General features: G+C 37.9%; 1 protein-coding gene across 12 annotated transcripts in view; it reads left to right on the top strand.

The window, feature by feature from the left end:
• MAGI2 (membrane associated guanylate kinase, WW and PDZ domain containing 2) overlaps positions 1-12,754 on the top strand; it is a 700,805-nt gene that overhangs the window by 455,425 nt on the left and 232,626 nt on the right. For all 12 annotated transcript variants that reach the window (XM_030960213.1, XM_030960210.1, XM_030960207.1 and 9 more), the window contains 2 exons: positions 969-1,184; positions 8,218-8,431. In XM_030960213.1, coding sequence (XP_030816073.1) covers positions 969-1,184; positions 8,218-8,431 — 430 coding nt within the window. The remainder of the gene's footprint in view (positions 1-968; positions 1,185-8,217; positions 8,432-12,754) is intronic.

The raw sequence follows: 12,754 nt of genomic DNA, 5'->3' as shown, positions 1-12,754 counted from the left end.
ATATTGTCATACTATTTATGTTTCATTCTAGAAAGTACATGCTTTTAAAAATATTATTAATTATGTTACTGTTCTATTTGAACCATATTTTTAATGAAAAATTTGTGGCACCAGCAAGACACTAATTTTGAGATCAGATGTGCTAAAAATGCAAGCATTCAGATATTGATAGATAAGATGGGACTGTGGTCCATCTAATCTAATAATCCTTCTGACAGAAAGTAGATGACTCAGAGGAAGTTGCCAGAAATTTCAAGAGACACAAATAGAGGGTAATCTGTCAGCCACCTTAAGTCTTCTCAGAATTCCTTAGTAGTTGGAGATAATGTTAAGCCTTAAAGCATAAGGTTTCAACCTTATTTTCAAAGGTTTCTTTGATAATATATTAGCTTTAAGTATTACAAATTTTGAAATTATGAATAGGAAAGATTTGACAAATATGAAAAACAAGATAGTGAAAGTGTTACTAAAAACTGCAAATCTCTGAATCATTGGATTATTATTTACTTTCTAAGCAGGTGAGATAATTTGAGGGAGTGAAAATGACATAACATAATAAATAATCAATATTCTCATCATAATTTTGATCCTTAAGAAACTCTTGTTTTGTGGCATAAATGTTGCAAAACTAATTTGTCCTAACTAACGATTTGAAATAAGAGAATGGCTCTGGTTGGCAGGTATTTGGATGAGAGGAATGTAAACTTAACCTGATATAGTTTCAGAAATTGTTAATAAGATACTTCTTTGTGAGCATGATTGGATCACTTGTGCTACCACAAAGAAAATTAATTACCATTTCAGGAAGGGTAAACATTCAATTTTGCAGAAAACATTTTGAACTATTCTTTATTTAAGCTGATGAGCCAGATCCGACCTCACACATCCCTTAATGTAAGACAAAAGAAGCAGCAGCAGCCTGTGTATTTCTGCAGTCTCATGTGTTACTCCTTTTCTTCTCTTTGCAGACAACTATTACGGCACTCCGAAGCCTCCAGCAGAACCGGCTCCGCTGCTGTTAAATGTGACGGACCAGATCCTCCCAGGTGCCACTCCAGGGGCTGAAGGCAAACGCAAAAGGAATAAATCTGTGAGCAATATGGAGAAGACAGGCGTTGAACCACCAGAGGAAGAAGAGGAAGAAAGACCTGTGGTCAATGGCAATGACGTGACAGTAACACCAGGTCTGTTCTTCCTTCTTACTTTGCAGTGAGTTTCTGTTATTCAGAGTCCTCAGTTACCTCCTTCTGCAGGGAGAATATGCATGTTCAGGTAAGGATGTTCTTGCAAGAGGGAAAGGCAGGAATCCTGAATATTAGGATTTCTCTGAAGCTTAAAATAGTTACTTAACCTCTGTTTTGGGGAGTCATCTCACTTACCTCAGCTACTGTAAAGATTTCTGTCTCTGAACTAGTCTCTTTGAACCCTCCTCATAGACCAAAGAGAAAAATACCTTCTTTCTGAACATGGATTGTGACCTGGTTTAGATTTCTATGTTAGGAAATCATTCACAAGTGCCTGTTCCTCTCTATTAACTATAGAGGGAGTCTAGAGAACTGCAATTTGTTCAGATAAATAGTGTCTGTGTTTTGGGTCTTCTTGTTCTCAAATGGTGAGACTCACAAGATTGTTCAGCACTTTATGAAATGAGATTTTGTAAATTATCCTGAAGACTTAGCAATATAATGGAAGACTAAAGTCGCCATATTAACAAAGGCGTGGCAGTGCCATTAAAACTTACCCAGCAATACCATCTGGAGGACACTTTTCAGGAATGTTTCAGAGCCTGCATAAAGCTGATAAGGGTTTCAGATGTCAAAGACATCTGAAAGACAATTGTTGATTTACTTCTTGGATCACAGTGCTTCAGGAAAAAAAAAGGGGTTCTGGGTACTGACTGGTAACTTGAGTGAAAGCACTCCAGCCTATTCTGAAGCAGGCAATCGATTTCCCCCTCCACCTCTCAGTAAGACAATATTTTACAGAACTTAATAATTCTTATCCTGAAATAGAATTTAGGAAATTATTTTGTTGTCATTCATGTAGAAAATTGAAGAATTCAGATTTTTATATCCCTGAGAAATATTACTGTGAATCCTTTCTGGCAAACTTAGAGACTCAGATTATTGAAGTAGAAGTCTAGTGACAATCACACAGATGAGAAGATAAAATGAAATATTGCAAGTTCTCTAAATGTATAGGTTACTCTGGAACAAAAAAATCTATTGCCTGATCTTCTACACTCTGTAGAAGGATTTTCATATTGCAAACTTTATTTTATTATTTTTTCATATTGCAAAAAATATACCCTTTTAATTCCTGCTTCATTACAACGTATACTGAATTTTATATCTTCCCATCCAGGATGATTTTACCACACACTTTTCCTTAGCCATTGCCTAGCATTACATATATGGGTAAATTCCTCTGCAGAATCCATCTCCATCTACCAGGGATGTCCAGGAGCAGTGGGGTGAGAGTGGGTCTGGTTCTTCCCCTTGGCTCTCCAAAGGGCTGCAGTATTGCTCCCTTGCCACTGCCACCACATGCTGCACAAGCCTTGCTCATCCCTGCCACACAAGATTGCGTCTGTTGGCGTTTCTCTGACACTTAGTGCCCTTCCTACACAGCTAAGCAGGAAAGGATGGAGCTCCTAACATCAGCACTGCTGCTGTTGCCAGGATACTTCCACAGTGAAAGAGGCAAAGGCAGGATTTGGTCTCTGATGTGTATTGTAGGAATTGTTAGAAAGATCATTCTTTGTAGTTATTCGAAATGTACCACATAGGAGACCATTGCTGAGGAGCAATTTCCAGGACAATATGTTTCAGCTCCAAGTGGATCAAGAGGCAATATTTACTTGCATTTTTCCTTGAATTCTACACCTATAATATGCTTCTCCCAGGCAAATTCTGTGTGAACAATGACTAGGCAGCCCACAAGAAGCAGGCGCTGGCATGTGCTGTGTAACAGAATGAAATACACGAGCATGGGCGTGAGACAGCCCACCCCCTCTTCCCCCTCCTCTCCCTGCCAGAGTAAATCCTATTGGTGTGGCCAGCAGAACAAGCAGTGCCTGTGTTGGCTCTCATGGTTTTATAAGCAGTGTTTTGTTGTTCAGTTACACTGATTGAGGACTTTGGGGATTGTAGCAAAGCAGCTCTGTACATACATGCTGTGTTGCCTTTGTTGGACAGTGTGGCTCCCACAGACCCCGTTACCGCAGTCATTTTCTCTGTGAGCTGAGAGAGGCTTAGTCACCTCTAAAATGTCTGTGCATTTGCAGTTTGTGTCTTTAAACAATCAGGAAAACCAGAATATTTTAATTAATTTATTTCTTTTTAAACTCCTGGCCGAGAGAGCATTTTAGTTTTTATAAAGAATCAGCAAAGGTAGGACATTTGTTATTGCCAATTCTTTTAGAAAGAGTGTTCTATTTTAAATACTTCACTTCCAGGAGGAGGCTTTTATTAATTATAAGGCTCCTGGGACATCTGAAATATTGATTCATTTTTTATAGATGCTCAGCAATTTAATGGCTTATTAACTGCATATCCAAGCCTGTCAACTCAAGTACCTCTCTAACACATAGGACCATGAGGTTGAAATAGTAACAGATCTAAGACGATTCTGAAGAAAAGAAACCCATCCTTATCAAACCAATTAAATGGTATCTGTGCTTACATGGATTTTTGTGCTTTCGGTCTGAATTTTCAGGCAGCTTTTCAGTGTCTGTTGGCATAATCTGTGCAAGTGTTGAGCTTTAGCAATTTTTCATTAATACCTTCCATATACCTTGCTTCATGTCCATCAGATTTCCCTGAGACAGTTGTATATGGGCAAAATGACCATAATTGTCTGCCCAATATGTTTATTCTTTCTGATTTGTGTCATCTGTCCTCAGCCCAGAAACCACCAGGAATCCTCCTCAGTGCTTTGGCTTTTGGCCCTTTTAGGACGGAGTACTCTTCATCCTGGATCAAGTTCTCTCAGGACAAAATAGTATAATTTGGGAGATGAGATTTATCTCATCCAGCTTTAGTAAATTATATGCCGAAATGTCTTACTTTTTTTGTTTGAGCTATTTGTCTCTGCTCTGTTGATATAAAATAAGAAGAAAAGAGAAATTTCAAAGCGTAAGAGGTCATAGCTCTTTTAGATACACATTTTAGGGGATCACCTCTACAATTTAGAATTATTGATTCAGCCTACAGATACAGAAGAGCTTAAATAGCTACATTTAAATGAAGAACCTTACTATTTGCCAAGAAACATATGGGAGACATAATCTATAGATTAACTGTTAGGATGGGCAAGTCTAGACTTAGTATTGGGTTTCTTATGCTTAGTGCAATTGAACACATTACTGGGTGAGAGATATTGCACCTGAGAAGACTTCCCTGACAGACACTGTGTTGAAATTAATGATTTCTGCAAAACTAATGCTTTGACCAAAGAGGTAAAAATAGTCTTGATCAAATAGTAACCAGAAACTTGTCAGACATTCAGCAGTTTTTACTGCTGTCACTGTTAATGTCTGCAACAGATTGAGTCAGTCTCCTTTACAACCAGCATCAGTATTGTTGACAGTATGTTGGTCATGTCACATTTGCTTTCCACTGCTGACTGATGAAGTTTATCATCCAAACTCCAGAAGAATCACTTTCACATTGAAAGCATGCTTATGTATGTGCATTATTCTGACAGTACTTGAGCAATGATAAGTTGCACCCGGAGAATGAAGCTCTGTCAGGCTCAAATTAATTGAGCCATAAGATATGACATAAAGTTTCAAAATTATCATTCCAGGCCTTGGGAATGAACAAAGACCAGAGTCCCAATGCAATCAATCATCATGCAAGTTGCACTAGACCCAGGCAACATGTTGAGTTTATTGTTTTATTATTACACACAAAGACAGCCAGAGGCATGAAAACAGCATACAAAGCTTCCAAAACCACACACATTTAGAATACACTCAAAATTTAAAAACACACAAAAGTTGGTATCCATTGATTTTTCCAGGTTCTTTAAACTCAATTTATCACAACTAAGTCACATCCTGTGACCCAGAGAATACCCTGTGCTCTCCATGACTCCTGCTTTCCTTGCCCAGGTCAGCTCCTGGCTCTCACTGTATCAGGAGTCAGTGACACCAATGCCTCCATACAAAAGCACCAAGACCTGAATATGGCTCCAGCTCTATGGGAAAGGGAGAAACTCCAAGGGTGCAAAGTTATATCTTTACAAGAAGACACATTCACATATATTGGCAAATGTGTTAAACTACTCTTGTATCCAGCAGTTATTTTAAAAGGATGGACTCTTGCCTGTACAGAATTTAAGAAATTTGCAATTTGATACAATAAGGGTATAAAGATGCGAAATATTTTTTATTCAGAACTGCTAAAATCACCCATAAGTTGCTATTTTTTTTTTCTTTTCTGATATTACTTGGTTCATATTAGTTGGTTCTTTTGGATGAAGACACTAAGTTTTTAAACTTTTCTGCATGAATAATCTGCTGCATTAAAATAAAGGAATAAAGTGACAAGGTCTTCTTGCATGTTTAGATGGCAAGTTTCAAGAATCAGACTGTAAATAATAGAAACCATTTTCAATTCATTTTTTTTGTCATCATTATGGATGGGATTTGTTAATATAGTTATTGCAAATCACGGATCTGACCCCTTCAGACCTGTTGAAAATAAGATCTTGAGGAAGTACACATATTAAAGATATGGTAAAATCCGAGGGCACAGCAGTGTCACCGCATCTGTGCTCTTCAGATACATTGGCTGATCAATAGTCATTGTGTGTGATTCATCTCTGCCCCAAATGAATTCCTTCTGCTGTGCTCATATCTGCCATGTGACCTTTGTCGTATATTCAGTTTAATCTCCATGTCTTCCTTCCTGTGGTAGAGATGTGGTCAAGGCTGCAGCCAGCCTCAGGAATACAACTCACAGATCTGTTAATAATGCCTCAAGTAGCTGAGGACTTTTACTTTGCAGAGATAAGAACAAAACACCCCAAAAATTATTCAGCAAATTATTACATTGTCCTATTCTCAGGGGAAGTGGGGACTGTACATCATCTCTTCTTTGCAGGAAGCTTTTACATATTTGAAAATGCTACAGACAGATAGATTCATGTTTCCAAACAGCACAAAATGATTGTAATTCCACATAGTTCAAGCATGAGTTAAGATTTATCAACATGCAAGATGCAACATGCAAGATGTAGAGCTGTAGATCATTACCCTTTCCAAGGCTGAATCTGGGTTTTTCTCATGCTGTTCTGAAGGGTTGATGTGTCAGTGTCAGAAGTATTTGTTAAGATCATGAAAGCTGTATATACCATATATGCCCAAGAAGCAGCACCTTTTACTATGTCATGTAAAGAAAAAAAGATTAGTTTGACACAATTTCTTCCTGAAAAGTCTTGACAAATATTTATGACCTCTGAAGAGTTTACGTGTCAGTGGTTTGAGTCTTACTTCCAATCCTAGGAATTAAAAAAGAGAAAGATTTGCAGTTACAGTTTCATGGGTCTTCCTCCTCCTTTTATTTTTTTTTACAAAAAGACAAAATAGCCTAATAGAGCAAATCATTTCAGACAAAACGTAAGTACTCAGAAATTAAGAATATAAAACTATCTAAAAACTGAAATCATATATACTTTGCTGAAAGTTTGTCCTTTCCAAGTTTCCTTTCCCCATGAAGTCTGGAAGGTGTTGACATTACTTGCCACGAGTCTGCTTGTGTGGTACTCTCTGTACCCTGGGTTCCATTTCATCCAGCTCTGCCAGTTGAGAACAGCTGGGTCATCTAAGTTTCACCCGACCCGTTTTCTGCCCACTCTACCTTCTTTAGCCCTATTGCTGATATTAATTATGTTAGTCATTTAATCACAGGTGATTTTTTTTTTTTTGGTAGCAGTGGCTGAGGCAAAAAGAGCACTAATTGCCTTGGGGTTTTTATGTGTCATAAACTATTAGCTCTCCTTCCTTCCCACATAGTAGAAAGAATCTGCTTGTGGTATTATCATTATTATTATTATTATTATTATTATTATTATTATTATTATTATTATTATTATTATTATTATTGCACTTACAGAAAGTTTTCTTGTTAGCCCTAATGTCCTGACCATATCCCACTTTCTAGACTGACTGTTCTGTTTTGCTGTTATTTTTCAGTGCTCATCCTTAATAATTTAATCTAGTTTTCACCTTTTGTACAATTCTGCCTCAAGTAGCAGCTCATTGCAAATTCATGACTTAATTAAAATTATCTTTGATTATACTTACTATTTTTCTTTTTCATTAGAAATTTTACTTGTATTCTTAGTATTCAATCTTTACTAGTTTTCCTAAACTTTTTCTCTCTTACCACTGCTTGCCATAACAGCACATTTATTGATTCTGTGGGTTAATTAAAATCTAGGCCTTTATAAACAGTTTTTGTTAATTTTTTGTTGCTCTTCTTTCTTGCTGTTGTAAGCATCACTAATTAGAACATTTCACCCAAGCTGTCTTCCACTTTCCTACATGTTTCACACAGGAATCTGCATAGTTCCTTGCTCTGGGTGCACTGTTAGATCATTTAATAAATTGTCATCTTCGTGAACTTTCCAGTACACTACAGTGTTGATATGTTGAAGCATTTGGTATTGGCTGTGGGAAGCTAAGCCTCCTACAGGTCATATCAACAATGAAATCACAACCACTTTCTATATGGTATATTGGTATGAGTTGATGCATGTCATCGGTTTATTTGATATATGGATACATAAAGCAATTAGTGCACATACATTTTTAAGGGAAAAGGATCTGTAGTCTGTAGTAAAACAGTCGGGTAGTTGTTTTATGTGTATACATGTGTGTTTATGAGTATAGTTTGAGAAGTTAAGACATGAGACAGTAGAGCTGCTGGATATGAAGCTGCCTTCTGCTCAGAGCTTACTGCTAGTCTGGAAGGACTCCTGGGACAGAATGAGCCAGAACTCTTTATTAAACTTGTTTCAGTTTGGTTTTATTCCTTTCTTTTCTTTTATTGTGTTCCAAATAAAATGCATCATCAGAAGAACCTTTGTGTAAACCAAACAGAATTGTTCTCTTTATTTCAAGGCTTGCAGTTCGCAGAGACTTGCACCCCGTAAATTCTTCTCCGTTAACTTGGATATCCAAAACCTGTAATTTTTCTTCTCTTGTAGAATCAAGTGAACATGAAGAGAAGAGTACAGCTGTCTCAGGTGAGGCATCTACCACCCAGCCTTGTCCTGCACCAGGATATGGTCAGCCTGAAGAAGCAAAGGAGGATATGGATGTAACAAAACAGACTAAACCTGAAGAGAATGATGACTTGGGCCCACTGCCTGATAACTGGGAAATGGCTTATACAGAAAAGGGGGAAGTCTACTTTATTGAGTAAGTCTTATTTCTTCTGTTTTTAATAGCTGTATTGTATTTAACTGGGTGGGGAAATGGTTTGTATGGTGAAGTGGAGCATTGCACTCCTCCTCATTAAAACAGCGGGAATGTTCTGGCTGTCAGGGCTCCTGAGGGCTGGTGGCAATTCCTGTACTAGTGATTTAGATGGAAGCCTGCTGGGTTTTAAGATAGGTAACTGGTCTGCTTCCTTTAATAGTAGGAATTAAGCTTTTGTTTCTTCTGTTAAAAGCAAAGTCTTTCTACTCTTCTGGTGCTTTCTGCTGGGAAGGTAACACAATCACTGGTTTTGTCCTTCCTTATGTGGACAGAGGTGGAGAGGGTGAAGCTTTTTTCCAGTTAAAGGAAAGGAAAATGAAGGGACTAAAAGCTACCTAATGAACAGTAGAGGGAGACCATGCTGTATATAGAAATAGTAAAATAAATGACTATAAGGAGAATTAGTTATGTGTAGAAACTTTTCCCTGTTGGTAGACTATACATACCTGTTACTAGTTAGTAAACTCATTGAAGTAATGGGTATGAAAGTTCTTTATGCTCTATGTGCTCTCATTAGAGAGCTTTCTGTGGAGGGCCACGAGAATGGTGAGGGTCTGGAGGGGAAGCCTTATGAGTTGCAGCTCATGAGGTCACTTGGTTTGTTCAGCCTGGGGAAAAGGACACTGGAGGGAGAACCCATTGCAGTCTGCAGCTTCCTCAGAAGGGGAAGAGGAGGGGTAGGCACTGATTTCATTCTTGTGACCAGGGCCAGCACTCAAGGAAATGGCCTAAAGCTGAGTCAGGGACGTTTAGACTGGATATCAGGAAAAGATTTTTCACCACAGAGGGTGGTTGGCCACTGGAACAGGCTCCCCAGGAAAGTGCTCACAGCCCCAGGCCTGACAGAATTAAGAGGGTTTGGACAATGCTGTTGGGCACATGGTGTGATTGGAGTGTCCTGCACAGGGGTAGGAGTTGGACTTGATGGTCTTGATAGATCCCTTCCAACTCAGCAGATTCTATGATTATTGTAAATTACCAGGATAAAAATACAGCAAGTTTCTGAGTTGGTATAACATTTTGTTCCTCAAAAGAAAAAAGAAAATGGAAAAACTAACATTTTCATCAGTAAAAATCTACTGCAGAGGTAGAAGGAGCATATATGTTTGCTTTAAGGAACTGCCTCAGTTTGGAGCATTATCTGTTATTCTGATTATTAGTAGGTGAAAATAACATTTGGTGGTGTCAATTATGCTTTGAATCCTGTATTTAATTTAAAATGTTGTGACTATCACATGAAGTGTAAACAAATGTTAAGAATAAAGTTTGTGCATGTGACTTTTTAATGAATACTGGCGTGACCAACTATAGCTTCTGGCATGTACAAGGCTGAAAATAGCAGTAACTATTAAAACATAAGTGTGTTTGCTGAAAAGGGCAAAAATGTGCTTATTCTAGAAGAAGAATAATTATAATTTGTCCAAGAAAGCAGAGAAGAGCTAGGATGACCTCAGGTCTAGCTGAAACTCTTGCTTCCTTCTTACCTTACTCCAAAATTTAATTTTTCCACATGTATTGAATGCCCTGATAGAAAGCAGACTGAATTATATGGCACTTTTATTTTACTTGTAACAAAAACCTGTGGTACATTTGGGGGACAGGGGAAGGGGCGATGGGTAGATCACTAACACACCAAATTTAATAGAAAATAAATATATATTTTGTAACAAATGCAGTGAATGCAAATAGCCCTGATGCTCTACAGAGCAGCCATTGCACTTCTCAAATTCCTTTAATGTTACATCTTTCTTCCTTTCCTTGAAATGCTCTGGTTTACACTGCAGTTCTGACAATGCTCATCATTCACTTCCACTAAATGAGTGTTATGTAAAGCAAAGAAATCAATCAGAGGTGCAGACTGGATAGAAGGTCTGTTGCAAGGGCTTCTTGCTTTTGGGATTATAAACTTGAACAATGTATTTGCAAAAAAAGTGCAATTGCACATCTGTAAAAATATTAGATTATTTACTAGAAACCTAGCAAAAGGAACAGCTCTCTGTTCATTTGAGCTTTCACATTGCACAGTCTTTGCAGGGTTAAGTAGGAATGTAATGCTGTGGGGATGCTGTTAAATTGCCTCTTTGTTTACAAGTCACTTTGGTTAATGGCATGAAGAGACTCCATTTGCTTTCACAAAAAAACGGAAAGATAAAAAGACAACAAAAACCTATTTGTCTAACAACATCTCCCTGAACAGGAGTAAAGATTGTACTAGATTATTAAATAATAGATGAAAAACAAACATTTTTAAAGTGTACATCACAATGAGTGGGGAAAAAAAAAGCCACACTAGGCAGCATCTTTTATTGCTTTATTTGGGGCTCATGTGAATTGTGCCTTTAAACGCTAAAGCCTTCCAGCAGCAAATGATCTCAAGTTCCAGGTTGTCACAGGTATACCCAAAGGTCCTAGATTTCATGCAGCATTTTCATTCATTCACCTCAAAGTAACCTCTAAAATTCAGATGTGACCTCGCTTATCAAAACTGCCATCAGAATAGTGTGGCAGATTTACAGTGAGAGAGGAAGTGACTTCATAAGGGGGAAGATAATTGTCTACAGACAGGATTATTTATTTGTTAATCATTAATGGTTCAGTTAACTTTTTGTAAAGCACAGTGGAAGGAACTTCCTCTGCCTCAAGGACTACAAAAACAAAAAAACATGTCATCTACCAGATTCACTGAATGATTCAGAGGATGGTTATATTTTCAAGCGTGTCTTGCTCTGTTTCTTCCTTTCATTCCCTTTCTGACATAGGTGCATGACCTTATGTTTCCCTATTTTAGCGTTCACAGACAGAACATGAGCATCTCTTCTTGCAACATAATACTTACCAGTGTTTTTCAGGAAGAGCTACCTAAGTACATTTCTTGGGCTGTTTCCAGCCTCCCTTACATATGAATCTGAATTTTCAAATACAGGCACACACTACACAAATAGGACTCCATCTCTTGCATTTGGTTTCACTCAGAACATATGCTAATGGGAACATGCAATAATTAACAGGCTGTATATAAATTGGAATGCCATCAAATAACACTCCAGTTTTGCTCCTTCTTTCATGCTTTAAATATGGCTGATAAATGTGGTGTATTTTGGCATGCTTAAATAAATCATAGTCCTCACTGATTTTTAGCTGTTCCCTTTCCCAGGGCTAAGGAAAGGCTGTGATTCCCAATGCCTTCAGACCTTGCCTTGCCAACAGCTCTCAAACCACATACTAGAGACCCAAATTTGTGTTGTCCTCACAAAGTCAGCCGGTCTGGTTGTTAGATCCCAAGCAATCAGTGTTTGCTGTGTTGGTCCAGTGCAATGCCAAAGCATTGCAAAACAAGAAAGGACCAGGATTCTAGGTGCACGTGCTGTCATGTGCAGTCAGCTTGAAATGTGGCCCTCACCCAACTAGCTTGCTTCAACCATTATTACATCATAGACTGTCCTGTACAGCTGGCTGCACAATTTAATGCTCTTCTATAAAAGGCAGAATTGGTTTTTTCTCCAGCCTTCTCTCCACACGTAGGCAGCAGAACTCTGAAAGGGCTGCAGGGACAGTAGGACATGAAACCTAAAGCTATTTGACTCTATACTGTTCAAAAGCATATATAGTTTCCTTTGCTTATAATACATTAATAGTTTTCTTAGTGGAGAAAAGTCTAGAATGAATGCAAACCACAATAGAACATCTTTAAAGGATTATCTTTTTTTACTTGTGTGGATGAATTTTAGGAGAATGAGGCCACACAAGGTTTAACAAACAAACCACTTTCCAGTACATTTTACACACATTCAGTCTCTTACTACTTCAACACCTACTTCTTAAAACACCATAGTCAGCATTGCTTTTTGGACCTGTTGCAGTATCCTTTCTAGTTGCTAAAGATTTTTTTTCTTTATGAAAGTATCATAAAAGACTGAAAAACAGCTATAAAATAGTCCTTTGCCAAGGACTCTCCTTTTCACTGTAAAAAACAGCCATTAAGTTTTTTAATACAGCTGGTGCAATTTCAGGTGATATCTGAAGAGTACAGCTACCAGAATATTGCTGTGGACTTCGCTGGGATCAGTTTTTCCTCATAGCAGTTTTTAAGACAGGAAGGTTTTTTGACTGCAGGAACAACATTTATCCCAACATCTTGTTTATCTGAAGAACCATGATGTATTTAGTTGTTCCTGACTGCTCCATCAGTATACCATCACAAAGCAGGATATTTTAGTTAAGCCTGGATGCATCATTATTATATATTATAGTATGAGATACTAA

This window comes from Camarhynchus parvulus, chromosome 1A, assembly GCF_901933205.1.
Source record: "Camarhynchus parvulus chromosome 1A, STF_HiC, whole genome shotgun sequence".
In the NCBI taxonomy this organism is placed as follows: Eukaryota; Metazoa; Chordata; class Aves; order Passeriformes; family Thraupidae; genus Camarhynchus; species Camarhynchus parvulus.
The sequence above is the reverse complement of the archived record's forward strand: the minus strand, read 5'-3'. Positions and strand labels throughout refer to the sequence as shown.